At 41.0% G+C, this 24,678-nt stretch overlaps 5 protein-coding genes across 8 annotated transcripts; 1 reads left to right on the top strand and 4 right to left on the bottom strand.

Moving 5' to 3' along the window:
- Window positions 1-379: 379 nt before the first annotated feature.
- LOC104456914 (transmembrane protein 184A) lies at window positions 380-4,843 on the bottom strand. 3 transcript variants are annotated; one of them, XM_010071815.3, is made up of 8 exons: window positions 4,575-4,843; window positions 4,257-4,443; window positions 3,959-4,143; window positions 3,073-3,146; window positions 2,311-2,460; window positions 1,740-2,025; window positions 1,230-1,463; window positions 380-1,130 (listed from the first exon to the last, which is right to left on the bottom strand). In XM_010071815.3, the coding sequence occupies exons 3-8, from the start codon at window positions 4,112-4,114 to the stop codon at window positions 762-764; spliced, it is 1,269 nt and encodes a 422-aa protein (XP_010070117.2). In that variant the 5' UTR covers window positions 4,115-4,143; window positions 4,257-4,443; window positions 4,575-4,843; the 3' UTR covers window positions 380-761. The 3 variants fall into 3 exon arrangements, with proteins under 3 accessions (XP_010070117.2, XP_010070120.2, XP_010070118.2); XM_010071818.3 differs by having other exon boundaries at window positions 4,257-4,440; XM_010071816.3 differs by having other exon boundaries at window positions 4,257-4,408.
- A 1,024-nt stretch (window positions 4,844-5,867) lies between these two features.
- LOC104456915 (DEAD-box ATP-dependent RNA helicase 3, chloroplastic) lies at window positions 5,868-10,726 on the top strand. The gene is given in 11 exon segments (XM_010071819.3): window positions 5,868-6,598; window positions 7,073-7,206; window positions 7,295-7,706; window positions 7,888-7,986; window positions 8,236-8,386; window positions 8,389-8,459; window positions 8,564-8,941; window positions 9,260-9,403; window positions 9,505-9,600; window positions 9,748-10,022; window positions 10,235-10,726. Coding segments are annotated over 11 exon segments (2,355 nt in total). The 5' UTR covers window positions 5,868-6,082; the 3' UTR covers window positions 10,314-10,726.
- Window positions 10,727-14,356: 3,630 nt separating this feature from the next.
- LOC120287752 (inactive protein kinase SELMODRAFT_444075-like) lies at window positions 14,357-16,870 on the bottom strand. Its single transcript, XM_039301102.1, has 5 exons — window positions 16,551-16,870; window positions 16,115-16,191; window positions 15,454-15,601; window positions 15,122-15,271; window positions 14,357-14,972 (listed from the first exon to the last, which is right to left on the bottom strand). Exons 1-5 carry the CDS (start codon window positions 16,674-16,676, stop codon window positions 14,820-14,822), a joined length of 654 nt encoding a protein of 217 aa, XP_039157036.1. The 5' UTR covers window positions 16,677-16,870; the 3' UTR covers window positions 14,357-14,819.
- LOC104416498 (inactive protein kinase SELMODRAFT_444075) lies at window positions 16,632-18,951 on the bottom strand. The gene is made up of 6 exons (XM_010027886.3): window positions 18,653-18,951; window positions 18,403-18,563; window positions 18,220-18,314; window positions 17,534-18,069; window positions 16,862-17,460; window positions 16,632-16,714 (listed from the first exon to the last, which is right to left on the bottom strand). The coding sequence occupies exons 1-5, from the start codon at window positions 18,843-18,845 to the stop codon at window positions 16,877-16,879; spliced, it is 1,569 nt and encodes a 522-aa protein (XP_010026188.3). The 5' UTR covers window positions 18,846-18,951; the 3' UTR covers window positions 16,632-16,714; window positions 16,862-16,876.
- A 2,040-nt stretch (window positions 18,952-20,991) lies between these two features.
- LOC104416499 (probable serine/threonine-protein kinase PBL25) lies at window positions 20,992-24,628 on the bottom strand. Of its 2 annotated transcripts, none has more exons than XM_010027887.3 (5): window positions 23,844-24,628; window positions 23,016-23,206; window positions 22,696-22,927; window positions 22,064-22,455; window positions 20,992-21,928 (listed from the first exon to the last, which is right to left on the bottom strand). In XM_010027887.3, exons 1-5 carry the CDS (start codon window positions 23,935-23,937, stop codon window positions 21,641-21,643), a joined length of 1,197 nt encoding a protein of 398 aa, XP_010026189.2. In that variant the 5' UTR covers window positions 23,938-24,628; the 3' UTR covers window positions 20,992-21,640. The 2 variants fall into 2 exon arrangements, with proteins under 2 accessions (XP_010026189.2, XP_039157030.1); XM_039301096.1 differs by having other exon boundaries at window positions 21,822-21,939.
- Window positions 24,629-24,678: the final 50 nt, after the last annotated feature.

The following is a 24,678-nucleotide window of genomic DNA, read 5'->3' as shown; positions in this document are numbered from 1 at the left end:
GAGAGAGGTTATAAAGTCAAAGGGACATATTACTATAAGGTAGGGTTTTATTTTTGTCTATTTTGTTTTTGGGAAGTCCTGCTAGTGCCCCTTGGTTTCTTGTCAAAAGGCTTTAAACTTCCACATGTTTATTAATACTTCTCTTTGTTTTACAATCGAGTTGTGACCCTACGCAGCCGCCAGGGCAGTGGGAAAAGCCCATGGTGTGAATTTTGATGCTTGACCTATCATAAAAGTCAAAAGTATGGCCTGATGCCAGCCCCAAAAAGAAGAAAACTTTAGGTGGGCCATGGCCCTAGTACTATTCTAATCGATTCTACCATGTCGACTCGATGAATTAAAATCTTCATTGTGACGATCGCTGGAAATACCATTCATATGGCAGCAACCTGAAAATATATTAAGGATCTCCAAACAAGCATCGGAATGCCAAGATAGGTCTAAGAATGCAAACGCTCATCCAAGAAGCTAGGGGAAAAAAAACCTGGTGCAGATAATTACATGACTATTTTCTGCTTACAAGTATGCAACAGCTTTCTGTATCTACAGTGCTCAGCAGAGAATTAGGCTGTTATAAGGACACTTTCAGGGAGAAGTCTAGCTCAGTTTCTGCATCGCACTACACAAACGTAGGCGCAACATGTGCCCAAATCAAACAACTTGCAAAATCCTGTTGTTCTATCATTTTTTTTCCCTCCTCGTGTTAAGTCTGCCCGACGGTAATGTTGTACCTTCACCGAAGGACAAAAATGCTCGAGAAGTCATCTTGGTCTAGCTTCATCTGCTGCAGGAACATTGGAAGGATAAGTGGACATGTCCACATCAATGAGCGACATGTCGTAGGGGACTGCAGAAGAGTTTGATGGGTCAACAAGGAGGGAAGACTTCATGGTCTCTGATCCAGTAGCAGAATCGGGCACTGCTGATGATTTCTTGGGAGTGCTAGTAGGGGAAGAAGACAAGCTGGAGAGTTGCACTTCATCCATTTTGTTACCAAACATGTGCTTGTTCCTTCTAACAGCATCCATTTCCGGGCCAGTCGGCACAAAGGTGCGTGACCTGTATTTCCTTGTTCCCTCATCACCACCGTCGTGGTTGTAGAGAACGTATTCATGGTAAGTTGGTGCGAACTGCAACAAGTATTGATTCAATCACCATTCAAGGGCAGCACAAGCGAAAAAAAGAAGGGGGGGGGTCATGAAATAACATCAGCACCCTCCAAGTTTTACCTGGTGGACAGTGTCATCATAAAAGTCAGTTAACTTTAGTGCATGTGCAAGACTCGCAGTAAAATTACGAGAACCGCCAATATTTGCACCCGCATACTCTTTGTATGGAAAGGCATATTGGTGACCCACTGCGGCAATGAGCATCTCCACACATATTATGAAATCTTGGAATTGAGCAGCTTCATCCGCATCTCTGATGAGTCCAGTCTTTGCAGCAAGGAAAACCAAGACGCCCTACAATAAGGAAAAGAATATTGAGGACATGAAGAGACAGCTAGCTTACAATTTACAGCAACCCAATTCAAAAGCAATAAGGTTTGCAGATAAGACAAGAGAAAACCATTGAAAAATCACAACCCATCGTACATATTATATTCACGAAAGACAAATGACAACTTTGTTTCCAATCCTCAAGTTGACAACCCGGCTTTGTATGCTTTTCATTAAACACTTTCCCCCCGAAAGAAAATCAAAGGAATGCAAAAGTGATAAACAAAACGGAAGTTTCACCTGCCAATAAGTTAGAAAAACAACAGACTTGATGATTATAAACTTCGGGACTGGATTGAATGGCTTGAGCAAATCTTTACACGCCACATAGAATAGCACCAAAGCAAAGAGTGCCATTGTATACGATAAAGTGTAGATGATGGTGAGATACAGGTATGACTGTGCTGGACTGAAATTTCCGTCATGATATTTTCCCTTAGCGTATAGGACGAGTGTGACAGCAACTAGAATAGGCTTCAGTATTACAAACTGTAAACAACCTTGTTTGCACCTACGAATGAAGCGCCTGCATGAAAGATTCAGAAGTCTAAATCATTCACAAATAAGCTGGAAGTCATAGTGTTTCCATATATGAACACTCTAGTCAAACTCTATTTTCACTTGAGAGCAATTTAATGAAACTTCACAATAGTTGTAAGACTTTCTTTGGGAAGCAGTAGAGTATCTACTGCAATGTATTAAATATAACCTGGAGTAACTTGATTAATTAAGAAACTTGCGTTGTTTCCAATTAAATATTCTTAAAGAGGCTGCTAGACTAATTAGGCAAGGCCCTGCAGTAAGCACTCACCCATCCAATGGCATGGGAGGTAAGCAGCATGTCATTAAGTACCAAGAAGGTTTCAAAATCCGACCAGTTAAATTCAGCACAACGGCTCCTGGACCACCAACCCATGCGAGGCAGAGTGATAGGAAATTATAAATAACCCAAGCTTCATACCTAAAAGAGCAAATTCCAAGACAATGAAAAATTAGCAATAACAATAGAAGTTATAATTATCGGGACTCACCAACATTATCTACTTGTAAATCACATCAATGATTTCCTATAAAAGTGATGTAAAAAATTTGTATCTTCGTAGCACAAGTACATGTGACACACAATAAACTACGAAAAGGCCAACCAACCAAGGTGGCCAACCATCTACCTTTTGCAACCAAAACTGTATATTCTTAAATTTCAGAAGCAGAGAAAAACAAAACCTTGAATAGCACACAAGCTATATAAAATGTGAAACAGAGACATCCCTTCAGGAAAAATAAATTCAGATACTTACATTTCACGAATTAAGTCAAATAATTGGGGCATGTCTAGAATGACTATTACCTTTTTTTCTTTTTTGCTCAACTAATTCTCGCAACTCATGCACTTTAAATTCTTTTAAATTTTGATGGGAAAGCAAAAAAGTTACTTTTTGCTTTTGCTAACCTTACTCAATATCATTATAGTATTTGAAAATTTTGACAAGGAAAGGAAACATCAAAGCACATGTAAATTGCGCCAAATTCTCATAATTCTTTGTAAACATGGAATAAAACTGAAAATACTTACACTTCACGAATGGAATTGAAATAAATTGAATTCTCGTTCATTATGAGGGATAGAAAAGAAGTCAACGCATACACCTGGTAAGAGCATAAGATGGACATTAGTCATATAGTAAAGGTAAGAAAGGTTAAATCATAATCTCGAATAGTAAACACATTTCAAGTCTAACTTGCAGTTTTCTTTTTTCGAGTTGTGGGGGTGTGGGGTTCCTATATATAATAAATTTCTTCTGGAAAGAGAGGTGGGGATGAGTTGTATAGGGCTCAAAGTCAGCAAAGGTTAGAAAACTGTAAAGTTATGATACATTGATGATCAGATTCGACAGTCTCCGAGCGCTTTCTCATTTTTAATTCTACCAAAGCCTGTGTTTTTTTGGTAATCAGTCAGCGTTTGATAACTCTACTGAAGAATTTCATTTCTTACACACCATATGCCAAGAAATCCATCATTCATATGATTTCATAACACATGAGGTACGATAAGAAATGATGCACCAGTAGTACTGCTACTGACTGCGCCAACCAGTGCTCTCAACACACCAACTTCAAAGTTCAATGTTACTACAACCAAGCAATGTTCTTTTTGCCATCCAATAAAGTAAGGAAGAAAGCAAAATAAAATCTCCAAACAACTTCATAAACTACTGGTCTAAAAGTGAACCTACAGGTCCGATGTTGCTGTTGGAGTTTTTGCGAAAATTCAGTGCAATTTTTGTTTTATATATCTAGTTTCATCCCCTGGAATGTTTATGCAGAATCACTAACCCCAAATCTTAGGTCCACCACCATTTATCCCAACATTCAACTAAAAGGCATCAAGGCAAGCTAACCAGTACTCAACAAAGAATGCAGCATTTGTGGCTTCCCCAATAAAATTTCATGGTACTAACCGGAACCATGAAGATGATGCGGACTATATATCTTTGATAAGTTGGCTCCGTGTAATTCACCAGGTGCATATAAATGTGGCGAATTGCGATCACAATTGCCCCCACCATGCAAATAAGCGCGACAATGTTGAAGTAAAACGGCACGAAATCCCCCATCGCAACCTTCTTCTCCACCAATGTCCTCCCTATAACATGACGGAAGAAAACCAATTCCAAATACTAAGCCAATGGGTACCAGCACAAATATCACCAGACCCACCAAAACATATTAAGACAGAGCTAATCACAATTCATGCACCTTGGCCGAAGTTCCCACAAACTAGTGTAAAGTTTGGTTCTTGACACTCGAATTGGTTAAACAATCCTGGTACCCATCATCAACTAGTGTAAAGTTTGGTTCTTGACACTCGAATTGTATTAACAATCGCGATTCATTTCTCCCCACGAGGCCTGCAAAACAGTGGAACCGTAAACTTTGGCACCTGCTGCCATTAACAAACGACCAAGCATCATCGCGCTGACCAAACGATCACCCAATTCGAGAACTTCAACAAACGAAAGAAGGGTATTCGGACAGGAAAGAGAAGAGTGGAAGGGAAGAAATCGGAAAACTAACCTCGCGCCCACGTCGGGATCTTCGGAGATTGGAAGGGGACGAAACAGATCTGCGCCCAACGTTGTAATTCTCTGTTCCAACTTCTGGGAAAAAAGATGGGATTTTTATTGTGGATTTCTCGATGGAGTGAGTTAAGTGGGGAACAAGAAATTGAGAGGATGGAACGAGGGGAAGGAGAAGCAATTGCTTCACTGGCAAACCAATGATAATGGCCTCTCTCTCTCTCCTCTCCTCTCTCTCTCTCTCCCCTTAATCTGGACGCTGGTTGTACAATTAACATATGCTGTCACATATTTTATTATTCATCCTTCTTTTTTTGGGCCCAAAAAAAAAAAAATAGAAATTTGTAACTATTGCATTCCCTTTTTTGGTTTAGTGCTTAAAGTTGTTCTAGAATACATCATAATCATCATGATCACTGCCTGGTTGCTGCAAAATTTCCCAGTTGGAATGTGACATCAGTCTGTAGAATGACCAAAATGGCCTCTTGCTGAACATCCGCATCAAGAGCATGAAAAGTTATAAGGAGGGAAGGACAAACTCTGGGCAATGATCTAGTGCAACCGGATTGAAGACTTGCTCTGGTCATACCCATCCAAGAAAAGGGTAGCACAGGTAAGGTGCATAATCGATTAGGTAACTTTTAGTTGCTCCAACGTCATCAAAAAGCATGTCTTTTTTGGGTCGCGTCTGATTTTCGCATTACTATCACTAGTGATTAAGATGTCAAGGCCATAAAGACAGCCGAAGCTTTGTCCTTTTCCCCAATTGCGAAGCACTAAAGAAAAACAAAGAAAGATGGTAACAAAAAAGGCAAGAAATTGCGAAAGGCAAGTAAAAATGAAAAGGGTAACTAAAAAAAAATATAAATGAACCTAAGCACATCCTTAAAAAGTTTCATCTCGATTTTCATGATCATCCAGATATAAATAACTAAAAGATATTCCCACCCCTTGAAAAAAACAAAATCTTTAAGAGGAATTGAGATAATCTCCGGATACCGACGCTTTAAAATAAAGAACGTATCTGTAAAGCCGGCCGTCCGTGCATCCGTCCTGGATGTCAAATGGGCACAAACCAAGAATATGAAGGAGAAAATCAAACCTAGTACTAGGAGAAATGGGCCACAAGAGAGCTCCATGGGCTGTAAATCCAGTGACTGGATCGGGCATCGGCCCATTTCTGTCAATGGACCGAGCAAGAACCACCCAGTTTCTTATCTCTCTGTCAGTATTTGGCAGGAAATTATCTTCTTTCTGGTTCCATTCGCCCTCTCTCTATAAAGAGAAAACGATAGCATAGCGGGAGCAAACGGAGACAGAGGTGGAGGATAGAAGGCCATAGAATCTCTCCTCCATTTCTCTCCCTCTACGTGACCTTATCCCTCCGTAAAGCCCTGCCTCCCTCTCTCTCTTCCAGAAATATCTGCTCCTTCTTGCAGCCTACCCAAGGCACCGAATTTCACTCCCAAGTCCTGCGCCGCTTAGCGTTCTCCGGTGCCGTCTTCAATGGCTTGTCGGTCGCTGACCACGTCTTTCATTTGCCACGGCGGCCAGTCTCTGGAGACGTCGAGGAAACCGACCCCGACGGCGGCGGCGGCGGCGGCGGCGGGGTCTGCTGCGTCGGCGGCTGGTGCCGTGGCTTCTCTGTCGTTTTCGGAGAAGCCCCACTTCAATTCCTTGCTCTGTTCGTCCAGCGAGTGCCATGTCCGAAGACCCTTTGGGCTTTTAGAAAGTGGGTGCGTGAAAAGGTGCGGGCTTAGGCGGAGCCTGAGCAGCTTCGTGACGTCTGCCATCGCCACGCCGAACTCGGTGCTGAGTGAGGAGGCTTTCAAGAAGTTGGGGACCGGTGGGTTCTCGGAGAGCGAGGTTGACGCGAGTGAGGATGAGGGTGGCTTCCTGTCGGAGGGCGGCAAGGCTGAGAGAGTGAGCGAGGACGAGCTTGCTCTCTCCAAGCTGGGTTTGCCTCAGAGGCTCGTGGAATCTCTTGAGAAACGTGGCATTACCCAACTCTTTCCCATTCAAGTATGCTTTGTTCTTTCTTTCCTTCCCCGTGTTATCCAATATTTTCGTTTTGGTGTGAATAGCTGTTGCTTATTGCTGGCTGAGTTTTTCTTTTTTCGAGCGTACCCTGATGGCTGGATAATTAAGTGGAAAACTTTGGCCTTTTTTAATGTACTGGGCGAACCACAGATGGAGTTGAGTGCAGGCAATTATAATAGGTATTCTGGCATGTTCTGTGGTAGCTTACATTAGACGACTATCCTAGGATGAAAATTGAGCTGTTTAACATTAAGATGTTGTTGGGACTAAGGCTTTACACAGGCAGAAAACGTTTTTTTTCTAATCGGCTCGATATTTGGTTTCTTTACTTTTGCCAGCACTAGGATAGTTCACTCATCACTCATTACTTTTCCCTCTTCACTGTTCACTCTACTAAAGTTTCTTCATGTTTTCAATGGCAAACTCACGTTCCTTGTACTATTCTGTGATTGTTAGAGAGCGGTGTTAACCCCCGCGCTTGAAGGGCGTGATTTAATTGCTCGTGCAAAGACTGGAACAGGGAAGACTTTAGCTTTTGGGATTCCCATACTGAAGCGTCTTACTGATGGTGATGAACATAGAAGTCCGAGGTATTTGAGTAATAATTTTGATTATCTTGGTGACCTCCAATGTTTGAGCATTTTTTTAATGACACATTATACTGTAAATGTCTCTCAGACGCGGGCGACTTCCTAGAGTTTTGGCCCTAGCACCAACGAGGGAATTAGCAAAACAAGTAGAGAAAGAAATTAAGGAATCCGCACCTTACTTAAACACCGTGTGTGTTTATGGTGGGGTTTCTTACGTTACCCAACAAAGTGCCCTTTCCCGGGGGGTCGATGTAGTTGTCGGGACTCCTGGTCGACTCATTGATTTGATCAAGAGTAACAGCCTTAAATTGGGAGAAGTGGAATTTTTGGTACTTGATGAAGCTGATCAGATGCTTGCCGTTGGTTTTGAGGAAGATGTGGAAATGATCTTGGAAAAGCTTCCCTCACAGCGACAGAGCATGCTTTTCTCCGCCACAATGCCTGGTTGGGTGAAGAAACTGGCGAGAAAGCACTTGAACAATCCTTTGACAATAGACTTGGTAAAGTTCTTCTCTCGATAACAATCTCTGTCTCCGTCTGCCCAAACTTCTTGCATGATCCGATATTGGGTATAAGCCTGAATTTTTGCATAGTACAGTCGTAGAAATGGAGGAGTGTGGCTCATCAAAATGCCGAGTGATGACTTATGTGGTTTGCCTGCTCTTTATTTCCCTGATGTAGGTTGGAGAACAAGATGAAAAACTCGCAGAGGGAATTAAAATTTATGCCATATCAGCAACTCCAACTTCAAAGCGTACCATTCTAAGTGATCTCATCACGGTAGGAGATGCTTCCCTCATATTTGGTATCTTTTTCCCCAATCAAGATGCTTATTTGATTCGCTAACATTTGCATATGGATGTCTCCCATTAGGCATATGTCCTGAATTTCTCTATCATGCTGTTTCTTAAGATTCTTCCTGCTTAGTGGAAGAAGGCTTTGATTTTGTTCTTGCCTACATGCTTTATGGTAGGCTTTAATAGATTGTGCTTTTACTAGATAAATGACTTTTTTGTATATCTATCTTAGGTGTATGCGAAAGGTGGGAAGACCATTGTTTTCACGCAGACTAAAAGAGATGCAGATGAGGTGTCAATGGCATTAACGAGTATCATTGCCTCTGAAGCATTGCATGGGGATATCTCTCAGCATCAGAGGGAGAGAACTCTTAATGGTTTCCGGCAGGGAAGTTCACTGTTCTTGTTGCTACTGATGTTGCATCTCGTGGGCTGGATATCCCTAATGTTGATCTCGTAGGTTATTTAGTTTTTTATGTTTGTTTACCTGCACAATTAGTTATTCCTCTCACAAAGCTATGTGTATAAGATTAACAAGAGTATGCAACTCCTAATGCCAGGTCATCCACTATGAACTGCCAAATGATTCAGAGACTTTTGTCCATCGGTCTGGTCGTACTGGACGCGCTGGGAAAGAAGGAACTGCTATCTTAATGTATACAAGTAGTCAAAGGAGAACTGTCAGATCCATTGAGCGAGATGTAGGTTGCACATTTGAGTTTATTAGCCCTCCAGCAATGCATGAAATTTTGGAGTCATCCGCTGAGCAAGTTGTTGCGACCCTCAAAGCAGTTCATCCTGAGTCTGTAACGTTTTTCACTCCAACAGCACAAAAACTAATTGAAGAGCAAGGTGTAAATGCTCTAGCTGCTGCTTTGGCTCATTTGAGTGGTTTTTCGCAACCTCCTACATCTCGGTCTCTTATAAATCATGAGCAGGTAAATCAGAGACATCTGTGGCAATTTTGTTTGTCATCTGTGCTTTCTTTAACCCTACCTTTTAATAGATTTATTTCAAGATTTAGGAAAAGAAGTGGTTGCTTATTGGAGCATGGACCATTTATGTCGGGAAAATAATTTGTTGATCCTATGTGCTGTCAAATTTTGAGAAAGTGCATTTATATAGCAATTGATACCAATTGGTCTTTCAGAACATGGTTTTTGTATGTTTCTGCTGATTAACTGGTAATTTGAGATTATGGAAAATTGTGCCTGCTGCTGTATCTTATAATGTTCTACTGGACAAATGTGTTGTAGGGTTGGGTTACGCTGCAATTGACTCGGGATCCAGCTTATTCTAGAGGTTTCCTTTCTGCCCGATCCGTCACTGGATTTCTATCTGATGTCTATTCTCCGGCGGCAGATGAACTAGGGAAGATATATTTGGTTGCAGATGAAAGGGTATCTACCAAACCAGAGCACACTATCTTTATAAATTTTCCTGTTACAGTTTTGTTCTTGGCTGTACATTTTTTTCATATAGTTTATGGTGCCAATGACAGGTTCAAGCGGCGGTTTTTGATATTCCTGAGGAGATTGCAAAGGAGTTGCTGAGTCAGCCAACGCCACCTGGGAACACTATTACAAGAATTTCCAAGGTTGTATGAGGGCTCAAGATACCTCATAGGGTTGAGATTACTATGGTTCACTTAAATGCAGTTGCTTCCATGCTTAGATTGCCATAGCATCAGTTTTGGTGCTAATTGCATTTTCAAAGCTAATTCACTTTTCTTGTATATTGACAGTTACCTGCTCTGCAAGATGATGGGCCCCCTAGTGATTTCTATGGTAAATTTTCTAGCAGAGACAGGAGTCGTCGGCCAAGTCCTAGAGACCGGAGAGGATCAAGATCATCCCGAAGTTGGGGCAGTGGTCATGATGCTGATGGTGATGATGGTCTATTTAGGCGTGGTGGCCGAGGTTCCAGAACTGAAAGTAGCTGGAGTCGCCCCTCAAGAAACAATGATAATGATTGGCTTATAGGTGGTAGGCAATCCAGTAGGTCATCTTCGAGGGACAGGTATATCTTTTGCCTATGCAAATGTTGCAAGTATTCCTCGAGCAACTTTGTCCGCTCTTGGTACATATGGAATTGATGTAGCGTTGCAGACTTGTGTTGGACATGTGATACATTATCCTCCATCGTTTAGCAATTAGATTCCTTTTCAATCGCCAATGACATACTTGACATGGTCATGTAAATCTCACTCATATGGCATGGTGTCATGACAGGAGCTTCGGAGGATCGTGCTTTGTATGTGGGCGTCCAGGGCACAGGGCATCTGAATGCCCCAGTAAGCAAGACTACTGATTGTATTTATTTAAATGTGTTGCTTTTCATACACTGAGCAAAAAGTGGAGGGTCCTACTCTGCCGCCGCCGTCGCCACCGCCACCGCCACCACTTTGTGCTCTGCCTACTTGTTTGTAACAGGTTGGTCAGTGTTTTTGTGCTGGAGAGACAATGAGAAGAGTTACAGTGATCAACCCCGATTTAGCCCCGGAGCTTTGGTATGCTTGGCATGGACCCCTAGTCAATCCTGCTGACACTCCATACCAAATCGTTGATACTTAGCATCTTTTTGATAGTTTTCCTTTGGCTAGAGAAAGAACTCTTTTATATGGTTATCATGTCAACGTAAAGGTGTGTTGGGATCAATTCTTGTGAAACCTTATCTGGCTCTTTTTGGAATGGGATGTCTCCTCCACTTTAGTTGCAAACGGATGCTTTCATGGACTTCATCTGGCAATCTTACCATAGGCTTATGACGAAGATGAAACCAGTTTATAAGCTCACCATGCACGGGACGGGAACATCGGAAATTATCTTATGGTGTCTTCCAATTTTGCACGTTTTAGTGATAATTTGAGTGATTGTTCTATTTGCTCATGTTTCTGCCGATTATGGAAAATTGTGCCTGCTGATGAAAACCATGTCTCTTAGTCCATTTTCGTGGCGCTCGCTGCCATGGAATCGAATTAGGAGCTGAATCTTCATTTAGGTCGAGCTCTTTTATATAAAAGAAGTACAAAGGAGACAATTATATTCGAAGATCTGTGAATTGGGTTGATCTTCGTCTGAACTAAGAGTAACAAGTCTAGGAACGGAGTGAATGGTATGCTAAAACTCTGAACATTAAGGCAAAACAACAAATCTTAGCAGATCACTCGAAATTCTGATACTAGCAAACTGAAGAAACATGACAACCTAGATGCCTAGTAGATTAGGAAGGGAATTGCCCAACAAGTGTCTCAAATTTCAAATTTCATGGCAGAAGACAAGGTTGCAAGATATTATCACTTGCTCCCAAATTGGTTGCTTTTATGATGAGTACAACCAAATCGTCCAGACTGAGTTTTCGCTCTCCCTGTCCCACAGAAGGAGCTATCAAAGAACCGAAACAAAACCGCCGCGTCAATGGCTGAAGCCAACAGTTTGAAGAGGACGTGTATTATTGCATAGATAATATCCAGAACCATCGAAAATATCATTCTGCTTAAGACAAACTACATAGAACATCAATTCCCAGGTTACATGGTTACCTACGCCAGCAACAAGGTCCCCTCTCTAGGATAAGGCTAAACGAGCGGGCTTATATCCCGGCCCCCATCCATTCGGCTGTCTCCTGATCCAAAATCTCCACCACATCATAAGCGATGGATGCGATTACCCGCAAGAAGCCTGTGGTGAAGCTGGTGCATCCAGGAGGCCTCACCGAAACGCATAAAAAACCGATCACTGCTGCTGAAGTCATGAAGAAAAATCCCAGACACTTCGTGACTCGCCCTGACGTGTTCAAGTTCCCCTGGATAGTTGTTCAGCCCGAGTCGTTCTTGCAACCTGGTGACGTCTTTTATATCGTCCCATTCCATACAATCCGTGGCTTGCTGCGGCGCAAAGCCTTTCCATGTGAGCTCTTGAATCGGCAGGAAAGCCCGGACTCCTGTGGAAGTGAAGATAAAGAGAGTGAACGCGCAAGTGAATTGTTTCGATTAGGATCGTGTCCGTATGATTCTTCTTCTGAAAGGACGAAAATAGTGAAAAGGAGATCTCCAAATGCGTGCCAGAAAACTGAAAGATGCTGGCTTGGTGAATGTTATGCAGGAAACCTCACGTCCTCAAAAAAGCACTGTCTTGATCAATTGGGTGAGATCCTGCAGCAGCAGCGACAACAAGGCCTTGTTTCTCCATCAAATGAAAGAAATAAAGCAGGTTCCAGGCATAAATCATGCAAACAATTTCTTGAAAAATCATGCACCTATGATGCTTCAAAAGAAGTGACACCCACTCATCACCTCTTGAAGAGACGATCTCCTGGTGCTCGCCAAAATACGCCAAGTTACAAGCCTGAAGGATATGTCAAAGGAAATCGAAGATCGGTGCATCCAGTTGGGCATCATCATTCTCTGCTGCTGTCCCAAACTAAACAGCATCTTGATTTGTTTGTTGGGAAGAATTCCCCAGACAGTACTAATTTCCACACGAGAGTGACATTAGAAAATAAACTTAGCCCTGCAAAACTCTCTCGTCCGAAGTATGCTAGTGGTGACTATTACCCTGTCATGAAAAGACCATCCTCCCATCCTTGTCTGAATATGAAAAGTCCCACGCTGGGAGAACCTGATTCAGGAATCTCTGGCTGTCAGTCTGAAGGAACACCCTCCAAGGAGCAGTATCTTGAAAAACCCAGAAAATCATCAGATAGCTTTACTTTTTGGCTCCAAAGTGAAGCAGATGGACCTGCAGGAGATTCCGAAGGTTGGCAAGAGTCTTCCCTGAAGAGGGTGGCTTTCACTGGCCAGTGAAATGTCAGTCTCCAGGTTCTTGCGGAGATGCGGAAAGCCCCCACTATGGAGACCAGCAAATTGGAAACGAGTTGTACTTTGATATGCATATTGATGGCAAAGTATCCATTGGTTCCGGTGATTGCCAAAATATGCAAGGACGTTATGATGGAGCTCAGAATGACGTCTTCAAATTGAAATCTTGTTTAAAGAAAAATAAGAACAAGTTATCTGGCCGCAGAGTAAGATTTACCCTTCCAGGCGAGGATGACAACAACTTGAGGGTGGAAGTCTTTGAGTTTCGAGACGAGGAGACTCCTTGAAACTCCCTAACTAAAAAAGTTTTGCTTCTAGTCTTTTTTTCTGTCAGGCCTGTTTTGTGAGTCCTTGGGGATTCATCGTTAAGCCTCTTGGAAGTCCATAGATAACCTTTACCTCGTCTATATATGATCATTTCTCTCACACACACACCATGGAAAACATGAGTCTTTGGGGATTCTCTAGCACAGATTAAGGAGATAATGTACTATATTCATGCTTGCTTATGCACAAAGTGTCGATTGCTAAGAAATAATTCCCAAATTTCTGTGCAATGCATGCTTGGAGGTATTGCAATCACAATAAACATGGAATTTTCTGTCTGTGTTCTTTAGTCTATAATAATTTTCCACCCGACAATATTCATTAGCTTGCTGCAAACTAGATATTCTACCATAGCGGAGACAAGATTTCTTGCAGCAGTATGCTTGAGAAAGTTTTCACATATCAGCAATTAAGAAGAGAAAGGGGAAGAGAGATGGATAGCCAATTTACAAGCTAGGCTTTACAAAGTACTTTCGCTTTTCCTGTCAAATACTTCCAGTCACATATATACGTGATGCTATAGTTTTCAGTTCTGACACGTAGGGTGAAATTTTTTGCACATAATGCTCAAGCTTTTATCTTCTATAATATTCTTAAAATATACTCCTATTCCTAATACTTGATTTTTTATTATTGATCATTTAATCCTCGTGATGCTAGCTTGTACATCATCTATGTTATACTCCTTGCGTTGTTTATATGTTCCCTTAGAATTTCGGCCATATAGAACAAATACCAAAGCTAGAGTTTGAGAAGATGATTTGCTTTACATTAAAGTAATCTGCTAAGTATGCTGAAGGACCTTATATTGGAAAATGTTGAATGCTGCATCAATACTGCATATTGGACATGATATTCCAAATTTACCAATAAATCAAGGAATCTCAGCAGACAAGGAGAAATATCATTTCTGGTTAGTTATCTTCCTTACGAGGGTTATAAAATTTATGAGCAGGGAGATGAGTAAGTTCCTTTTATGCAAGTTCCATTAGTATATATAATCTCCAAGAACACTTAACTGTCTCATCTTATCCGAAATCTCACTTTTGAAATATGCTTTTGCGAAGAGCGTCTGCTATTAAAGTACCTGTTCCTGAATTACAGAAAACAGTTCAATGGTTATTCACTGTTCAATGAGAAGCTGGTGTGGTTCTTTTTTTTTATTGAAAACAGAAGCTAATGACCACAGCTCTTCTATAAGGCACTTCATTACACTTGGCAGGAATGTTATATACCTCCCATTCTAGTTGGATTTCCATGCTCACACAAGAATCTTATGAAATCCGAAGTTTATGGGGAAAGTAGAAACTCATCACTGCATAAATAAAAATTGAATGAGTCTTGTGTGGTGAAAACCAATATATGCCCAGTCAGAAGATGCTTCTGCATAACCCTCTCAGTTAGTGATTGGCATCCTATGTGTTAACTATACCGTTCACAAAAAATTTACAACACTGATTCATCTAACATAATCACTTGTTTAGCTACTTATGTAACTATCAATGTACCCTCATATTCTGTATAAATTTGGCCAATGAACCCTGTAAATATGCCTGGTATTCTTCACTTAAGAGCCTCTCTGAACTATTTGAAGCACGAGAACTTCTTTCTGCTCCACAACCATCCGAAAGCAATGCTGGCTCGCATGTAGTATCTTGGCCATTTCGTTTTTATTCACTTAGTCTGGAAGGATTTTCGTTCACATTATGATGCATCACCCAAGAGGTGTTTTGGCTGTCTAAGTTTTCACTTTGGTTGTCGGAAATATGCTGCGCAAAAGCAGAGGCAATACCAGGGAAATCTCCGTCCAGTATTTTCAACACCTGCAAAAGGAAATGTTCTTTCAGAAAGTCCTAGTGTCGAGGGGAAAAGGGTGTAGTCTTCAAAGAATAAAAAAATCGGTTCATTTATTGACAATGCGTAATTTGTTTTCTAGGTACATATAAAGGCTTCCGGTGGTTTTGAAAGATACCTGCGACATCCTTGGTCTTTGTTCTGGCAGTGGCGAGAGGCACAATTCTGCAGCATGCATCATGGCATTTACTTCCCATTTTACGTACTTGTCCAACAATTGAGGGTCTATTATCCCATTAATCATCCCCCTTTTCAGCAAAGGAAGGCCCTGCACAGCATACGAAGGAAAAATAATGATATTAGAGACTAAACTCATACTGTTGTGTTCCATTTTTTCCAAGGTGTAAGTGCTAGATAATCAAAGTAAGTGCTACCACTGATAAACTAACAACATAATGGTTCTTAGCAGTTTCTCTATGCAGTGGAATGCAAGATACTGAGAGGACTTGCCCAATCAGACACAAATTGTTTTCCTGTACTTCTTGAGAAATCGGTGGCCTTAAAGCCACTTAGTAACTCCAAAAGAACTATTCCATATGCGTATACATCAGCTTTCTCTGTTATAAGCCCAGTCTGAGTATACTCTGGAGCCAAGTACCTACATAAACATTAATTTATGTGTAAGAGCCATTTTCTCTGATACAAATAATTCGCTGGAGGCTAGACTGGAAATTCAACACAATATCGATCGCTTAGGTCTACTTAGCAATTATTCTGTGCTTGCTTACTACACCAGCTTCATAGAACTGGTCCAAAAAATCCAAAAATGGATGACTCTGCTTCTGGCAAAAAATTAAGCAATACAAAAGTAGGAAAAAAGGCTCTCCATTAATTTACTCTGCAAGTAAATTAGTCAGTTGAACTCCAGATAAGCTTGCTAATAGGCAATACCAACATTAAGGAAAGTATGCCTCTGGATGCAATTGCTTCGCTGAAGTTCACTGAGACAATCGAACAAGCTATGCAATCATAGTCTCACATGGCACAGAGAAAACCATTAGCTTTTAGAGTTTTCAGTAAGATATCCATGGGAAGAACAGCATTTTTAACCAAATTGTGATCCTGAGAATTAGAAGATTATGACAGAACAACAGTAAGATTCAGTAGATACCCAAATGCACCAACAACCCGTGTCTCCTCAGCTGCCTGGCCATCTGCTTGCCACCTTGCTAGGCCAAAATCACCGACCTACACGTGAGACACACCTGTAAGTAGCTAAAATCACTCGCTACTTGCATATTTGGACTGTGTTTCATTCAAATCACAGCTCTCACTGACAGATGAACAAACTATTGACTGCATTGTAATGAGGTGATGCTCAAAACTGCATCTTCATGTAGTCTAACACAATGCTTGAGAGCCCATGCATTTATGAGGCACTTCTTTTCTGCTATAGAGGTTGGTCACTGAATCACATAATTATTTTTCCTAGCATGTTCACATTTAGGAAGAGGCAAATACGAGAATTTAAAGAAAATTCATGCATGGAATGAAGGCAATCCAGGCACAAGTATTGAAAAATATGTAAAGAATAAAGATGAAATCACCATGGGTTCAAAGTCATGGGTGAGGAGGATGTTGTTGGGCCTGAAGTCTCTATGTATAATGCATCCGACTCGACAATCTTCATGAAGATATCTCAAACCTCTCGCAGCTCCTATTGCAACCTTCATCCGATTAGGCCAGGTCAGCACCTCAGATGACTCTTTTCCTGGAAATTTCACTTTCCCATCAGATCAAGAAATTTTTGCATGCACAACTTTCTATCACCATATGGCTTTATCGGAACTTCTGATGGCAAATGGCCCGATCAAAAACAAAAGGAAGCGTAAACAACTACAGCATTACAGAGCATTACCATACAGATGCTTGTCTAGTGAACCATTGCAAGCAAACTCATATATGAGGAGCCATCCTGTTTGATGCAATAGCCCACTAACATCACCAAGTTCTTATGCTGTGCACAACTCAGCACTTCAATTTCCGAACAGAACTCTGATGCACCTTGTGCACTCAAGAACTTGTGCTGTTTCACTGCAATGACTTGTCCATCGGGTAACACTCCTCTATAGACAGGACCGAATCCACCCTCCGCCAAGAAGTTTTCTGCTGCGAATCCATTGGTAGCTCTTTCAATCTCTCTGTAACCGAACTTCCTTGGAGCCTTACCAAAATGTGGAGCTTTAAGCTTACAGACAGAGCAGAGAGGTGGAGGTGTTGGGGGATGTTTAATTGAGAGAGACATGGCTCTCCTGACACTCGATATCTGTGGAATACTTAAAGAAGGGACTGCTGGTGGTTGATTGCCATGGCAAGTTGAAGGGTCTTTTCTTGTGGTCGGCTCTTTTGACTGTTGTGGGCTGGCAGCTTTTGGCCACAAGCTTGATGAATCTACTGATCTTCTCGCTGGGGCTGGAACCACATTTGCTGCTTTGAAATTATCACCCTTTGCCATTTCTGTTTTAGAATAACAAACAGCTTTAGTGTATTAGTGCGAAGCTCTTTCAATATGTTGTTCATTTTGGCTTACCACCTTTAGTCTTCAGCGGACCACTATAGCTTTTCCTTTTTGGCTCCAAAGAAGTAGCTGATGCTCTAAGAAGTGTCTTGTCAATGTTGGAGTTTGACACCTTCCTCGCCAATTGATGATTAAAATTTTCTGCAGAGGGATTGAATGCAGCCTCGATTTTTGTCTCCTGGTGGAAGTACTGAGAATCGAGATGTATACGTGAACTGTACAGTGTCACATCTGTAGACGTAGCATTGAGCAAGTAGAAGGGGTCCTTCTCTGTGGTAGATAGTGAGGACGATGTGTCTGCCTTGGTATCTGGACTTCTGAACCCGAGACTGCTACAAGTCGCTGGACTGCTATTATCTTTGGAATTGTATGCAGTAACTACGCCGAGCATGTCAGCTACCATGGGGTCATTTTGCTCCGCCTTAGTATTAATTTTCTTCCGAATATGGGGATTAACCGCTCTCAGGATCCTTGGGATAGAGTGGTCTACAAGTACAATGTTACAGATCAATTGTTTCAAACAGTCATCGCCCTCTTTCTTCAGCCGTCTGCAGTTTAAAGGCAATAACTCAGCGTTAATTCTGCCCTTGTTAATCACTCAGAGTAGGAAGAATTCGTTACCAGGGATTTCTCCTAGATATTAAGGATAATGCTTTTTACGAGAATTGAGATGAGGAAGCAATATTAGGGGTGCTTACGAATCTAGAACTACCCAGGTTGCTCCAAGCTCTCCAGCTGCAGTCGCAACTGACCCCGGCTGTGCATCTGCTATGACTTTAACTGTATTGTGCACCTATCTCTCAATAATGTGAGTCAGAAATGACACTAGCAATTGAAAACTACATGATCACTGGTCATCATAAAACACAAAGTGTGATTACCTGCTTGATTTTGTGAACTGTAAATAGGTGCCACATCATAATCTCACAAACACCTTTCACCCTCAGGTTTAGATCGGTTTCTACTCCTTTGTTGAGTGCCCGGGCTATGTTATTTGACGAAATCTTCTCATTATGGCCGCGATTCCACTTCTTGAGCAAGCCTAAGGAATGATCACAGGGTCACAAATATACAACGAGAATTTAGAGAAATGCATTAACAAGCTAAATTTGCTGTCTCTGAGATGCTCACCAGAGAAAAACCGCAAAGTCTTAGACTTATGTGTCCTTTGGGCACCGGCAAGAGAATGAATTTTAGAAGGAAGAACGGCGAGTAGGAATACAGAGTCCGAAGTCTTGGTAAGATTGCGCACTGCCCATTCGAGAGCATAATCTGTGATCTTTTTACTTGCATCGACTGCCACAACTATCACTTCACCATCCATCTCATAAAATCAGGCGAGAAGGCGTGAACATGAACAAGCTGCAGCTGCAAAGCTTCCTCAGATAAGTTGAATAATGAAGACCCTGGAGCTAATAAGCTAACTTGGAGATAGAAACTGGTGGCCTCCAATACACTAGTCACCCTGATAAACCATATGATTATCAATTACAGTTTGCAAATGAAGTTTTATTCTTTTTTCTTGGGAAAGCAATAGAGAATGGACCAACTGAAAAGACAGGCTGATCACTAAAAATTGACAAGTCCATGGAGGATGGAAGAGCCACCACTGGGCAGCACAGGGTGAGACCTTTGAAATGTTCTCTGTCTATATGCATTTGGAGGGAAATGCATATTCTCTATCGCATATCCGATAGGGACCTCCACCATAACTCTTCCTATTTAACATAATATTATTTTGAAGTGCTCAAGTTTTGACCTTTTCAATGATTGGAGGGTCTGTCTGCTTCATTTTGGCAAAGCCTACGCCGTGTATTGATCGAGACATGGATTTTTTTTTTTTTTTTTTTATTTTTCTACCTAAAAGTACCTTGGTGATGCTTTTGTTGTGTGCATCTGATGTCGGCAGCTATTTTCATCCCCCATTATAAAATTGTCTGGGAAATGATCCGCATTTGGTCCAACACGTTGCTAGCTCTGGTACTCCATTATGTGCTCTATTATATATCCCGTAGATGCCTTCAAACAAACAATTTAAAAATCCCTTTTACATCATAGTAATAATAATAATAACAAGAGAAAAAGCCATTAAAAAAAAAACCCGTAAACTATGCCTATTGTGACATATTTCCTCTATATGTTTTTCTATGTTACCAAAATCTCAAACTTGTATTTGTGTGATATATTTACCCTATAACAAAATTATGTCGATCGAACTATTAAAAATTTGCTTACATGAACGCCAATATGGCACCCACGTGACTTAAGTGAAATAAAAAAACTTGTTTTGGCTGAAAAATCATTTAATCGGACTTTGATGAAGGGTAGATGTATCACATGCATACAAATTTGAGATTTTTTATGTCACAAGAAAAAATTTAGGATAAATATGTTACAGTGGGCATATTTTAAGGTTTTTGATGTCCCAAGAAAAAAAGTTTAGGATAAATGTATTATAGTAGGCATGGGTTGGGGTTTTTAGTAACTTTTTTCCTAATAACGATAATAATGATACTTACAATACTTATGGTGCTGATAAAAAAACATAGATGTGGATTAATCAGGCTAAGACAATAGAACCGATTGATCCTGGGGCTGATTTTTTTTATTTTTTTTGGTCAAGTTAAAGTAATGGGCCAGATATTTGGCAGGGCCGCAGTTGCTTCAATGTTTTTTTTACAATTTAAGATTAAAGTCAACGGATGCGACATAATATGAACATCAGGTGTTATTACAGTTTAACGATGCAAATCGTTTGCTGAAACAAGCTTGCAAAGTGAAAAAAGGGGCGTAAAAGAACAGTCGTTTTCACTGCCCCTTCACCTTTTGATAACCCAAAAGATCCCTTGTTCAGGATAGAATATCTTCTCCATGTTCAGACATTCCTTCTGAGAAGTACAATATAGGGAGAGTTAGGGTCTCATCGTCTGTCTGTCTTTTTGCTTGTATCCGATCATTTGGCATGAAGAACAGAACTCTTTGAGCTGGTTGGATATTAGAGCATGAGGGAATCCTTGGATTAATTTTCTATGCTCAACAGGAAGGCATGAACCAAATCAGACAATACAAAAGGCATGTGGGTAGGATTTGGTGATGGGCTTGTCCAGAGTAGACCTTGTTCCCCATCAATAAGATGATATTGAGATGCTTTCCTAATGTTAGGTAAGGATGACATCTTTGATATAAAAAGATCGTCAACAGGCTAAACCCTAGTTCCGGAGCATTTGGTGGAAAAATATTTACTCATGAGCCAGATTTTTTCGACAATTTGGATGTTCTACTTTATTTGATCCAAGAGGGTTTCGTTTTTTTAACGACATTTTCTGAGAGTTGCGGAGATTCAAATTGGCTAAAATCTGGGTCTCAAGAGTGAATGTGAACCCCGGGAACGGTACTTTAGAAAAATTTTGGGGAGATATAAGACTACCTTATTGCAAAAGGACTATAGATCAAAACGTAAAGTCCTCTCATAAAGAAACATCAAATATGAGCGCATGTTAAAACTAATGAGACCAATGGCAATTCATGATTAAACACTCCAATCTGTAAGCAATTAGAGGCGCCTGACTCAAACAAGTCCTAGATTATATTTTGGCGTAATCACAGGATGTAATATGTAGTGGTGAAAACCAAAAAACAAAGCCGATGTCATCCCTCAATGCCAGCTGCTCTCTGCTCTATTTCCTAGAAGACACTCCTATTTCTATTAATCTTGGTTGCCTCTGTTGCCTAAAGGAACTCTTCACCCTCTGTAATCTCACCTTCAACTTCGTATGATAGTCAAGTTATGACCTCCATTACATCTACCTAGCAACTTTTGCGGGATCCCTAAGCTGCTTCCATTCAATCTCACGCTGGTTTCACGACTAAAAAATATTTCCATGATGAGAGTGGCACCTGATCCTGTCATTTACGAGACATTTCCGTTTCATCTGTGTCCTGCTTCTTTCATTTTCTCTAAGAAGGCTTCTTTGGCCAATGACATGGCGCTGGGGTTACTTGAATGAGACTTTGATCATTTGGCTTCCACAACGATTTGCTGCCCTCTTCTCACCAAGAAAACTGATCTCAACATGACTTATCTATGTCCTCCAGATCGTAATGTTCTCTGAATTAATCTTATCTGCTGTCACTGTCGTCATTATGTTCTGTTTGACCATCAATTTCCTTGGGGGAATGAAGCTCAGGATCCACAAGAGATGAGCATGGTCTCTCGTCTGATGCCCCTGAAAGAAAACTGAGAGCAGTCTCGATATCACTCATCAGCGGTCTCATTGATGCTTCCTCTTGCAGACACATTGCAGCAATAGCAACAGCTTGATTTAAGTCTTTCTCAAGAAATTTCCCCCGGAGCAGTGGATCTGCCATTTTTGGGAACAGTTTAGGATCTCGGAACTTCGGAGATGCCTGCATATTATCTAAGCACTCCGTAATTAGTCAAATATTTTCATTCTGGTGTATAAGCCCCACAATTACAACAATTACATAAAGCAATTTAAAATGTTTGATGAGAAAAATGCAAATATGAGAGATGCATATTACCCAAGCAACTAAATTTTGCTCCTCACTGGGTTTCGTGGTGTCAATTACTCTCCGTCCACTGATGAGCTCCAGTAAAATTACTCCAAAACTGTACACGTCAGATTTTGGTGTTAACTGTCCTGTTGTTGTGTATTCTGGAGCACAATAGCCATAAGTCCTCATCACCCTTGATGACACATGCATTTTATTACCAGCAGATCCCAGCTTCGCCAGTCCAAAATCAGACAGCTTTGGCTTAAATTCTTTGTCCAACAAGATGTTTGTGGACTTAAGATAACCATGTATAATAGGGGGATTGCAGCTACCATGCAAATGCTCGAGACCTTTTGCTGCGCCATACGCAATCTTCATCCTCATGAACCAGTCCAAAGGTTCCTCATTTGGCCCAATATCTGCATTTAAGTTTTGGCATAAAATCCAGCCATTAATTAGACAAAGAAATTTCTCTCCAGAGCAAGAGGTGGAAATATGCACGGGTCATCTCGTGAAACACATTATACTTCAATGGAGCTTGGAAGCTGCTCTCTTAGCATCAAAAGAAGTAGACAACAGAACTTTGCATGCAAACTCAAGCAGTTATTCCAAAAGCATCATATTGCCATTTAAACTTTAAAAATTACAAGAAGAGGTACCTTTTTTGTTCGCTTTTGTGTTCGGATGGAAAATTTTGGTACCAAGCAGATGATCTTCCATAGTCCCCCCAGGCATGTATTCATATACCAGGAGCCTCTGATCACCATCAGCGCAATAACCGAGGAGGTTGACCAAATTGTCATGGCGTACAAGACTCAACGTCGTAACTTCATCAAGAAACTCCTTGTTTTCATGTAATCCATTTCTGTCAAGCTGCTTTATAGCCACCTCCTGTCCAAAATTCTAAGTAGTGAATCAAAGAACTTAATTGCCTGGGGAAAAAGAAAAGAAAAAGAACTTAGAAAGGTACTTTTATCACCTGACCACTATCTTGAAGAGTGCCCTTGTATACCCTACTGAATCCGCCTTCTCCCAACAGATACTCTGGTCGAAAATTTTTTGTAGCAGATGCAAGCTCACGAAAAGTGAAATGTTGCGCTTTGATTTTTTCATGGTCCACTTTGTTTGGCTTGTTTTGGGATTCATCAAGTAGTTTCTGCTTCTTAGCTCCTGCAGCATTGAAAGACAGAAAATTTACGCCAGCAGACTTTTTTGAACATTAGTTCAACTTAACGACAACACTAGCACGAAGGTCAAAAGTGGCACATGCTGTGAATTTGATGTGTGGAATAGATAGCAAATATTGCATAGCCAAAGGCAAATTTATAATGTCCACGAAAAAGTTCTCTCCACAGGTGTGAACTTTTTGTTTGAAGATCAGCAGAGCAAATCAATTTGTACCCCCAACTCATCTTCCACATTTCAAGGAGAGTCTAGTACATTGTACCTTTCTATTAGGCTATTCTCCCACCCAATGTTCTTTGTGTTACATAAGCTAGAATAAAGTGCACGAGCAAAATCAACTCATATTTGCATCTGCAGTAATTCCATAGAAGTCTCAACCTTTTACGTTCCAGATCTCCAATTACCGAAACAACAATGCATTACAGTCCACTCCCGCCCAAATTTTCCGACTCCTTTAGGTCAAACCTTGAAAATACTAAAAGATGGCTGATGCAGAAATGAAACTTAAATGGTGGGGTTTTTGGGGGCAATATGAACATGGTGGATGAACTTGAACCATCTAGTTTCGCATACGATGTAATTCAACAGAATAAAGGAAAACAAGCAACATATGCAGCCATACCTGGTGCGTGTGATGCGTTGTGACCTTCGATTGGAGTCAAGTGCTCCTTCTTAATCAGTTCAACATGTGACGAGAAACAGGGGAAGCAACTCATGTCTGAACGCAGATCAAGAAACTCTCTTCTTTCAAATCAAGCGTCCTGTGAAAAGAAATACCATGAAACCAGGCCTCTGAAGGAGGCCAGTAAGGAATGTGGAAGGCCAAGGGTCCTTCAAATTTTGTAACACACACAGCAATTTGAAGGACCCCTCTGGAATCAACAGGATGACGAACAATCACCAGAGGAACGAGCCATTTTGTAGTCTTTTTCTTTGAGAAGAAGATACGAAAATTTTCTCAGAGCTGTGGGGGTGAATTTGGCATAACAGAAGAGGAAAATGTGGGATTTTTGTTATGTTCCTCCAGCAAAAGTCAGTTATTAGGAAAGGACCATAATTGGGCTTGGTTCATGCCAGCTGTTTTGTTATTGGTAAATGGAGAAAATCAAACGAAGAAGATCAGATTTAAATGCCCTTCCAAATATTGCCCTAATGGTTTTTCGGCCAAACACTGTCATAATTCAGCTCCTCATACGTCCTCCTTCCTATGTATATGTCGTGAAGATGGATCATTTGGTCATCCACAAAGCATGTAGCGTTTGCCTTACAGAGCCTCCGTTGCTTGTACCTAATCATTCTCCAGAAAACAAGAAAGTCCTTCCCCCTTTTCATTGACGTGTTCCCTTTTTTATTAATATTCTGGTGAACCACGTTAATGCCCTCCACCTTATGCTTAAAGTGCGCAAAATTTGACTGCCTATTCCGGTTCTCTTACCGCCGAAAATGGAAAATGAGTT

Source organism: Eucalyptus grandis, chromosome 8, assembly GCF_016545825.1.
Source record: "Eucalyptus grandis isolate ANBG69807.140 chromosome 8, ASM1654582v1, whole genome shotgun sequence".
Classification (NCBI taxonomy): domain Eukaryota; kingdom Viridiplantae; phylum Streptophyta; class Magnoliopsida; order Myrtales; family Myrtaceae; genus Eucalyptus; species Eucalyptus grandis.
Note: the sequence above shows the minus strand (reverse complement) of the source record. Positions and strands in the feature narration are given on the sequence as shown.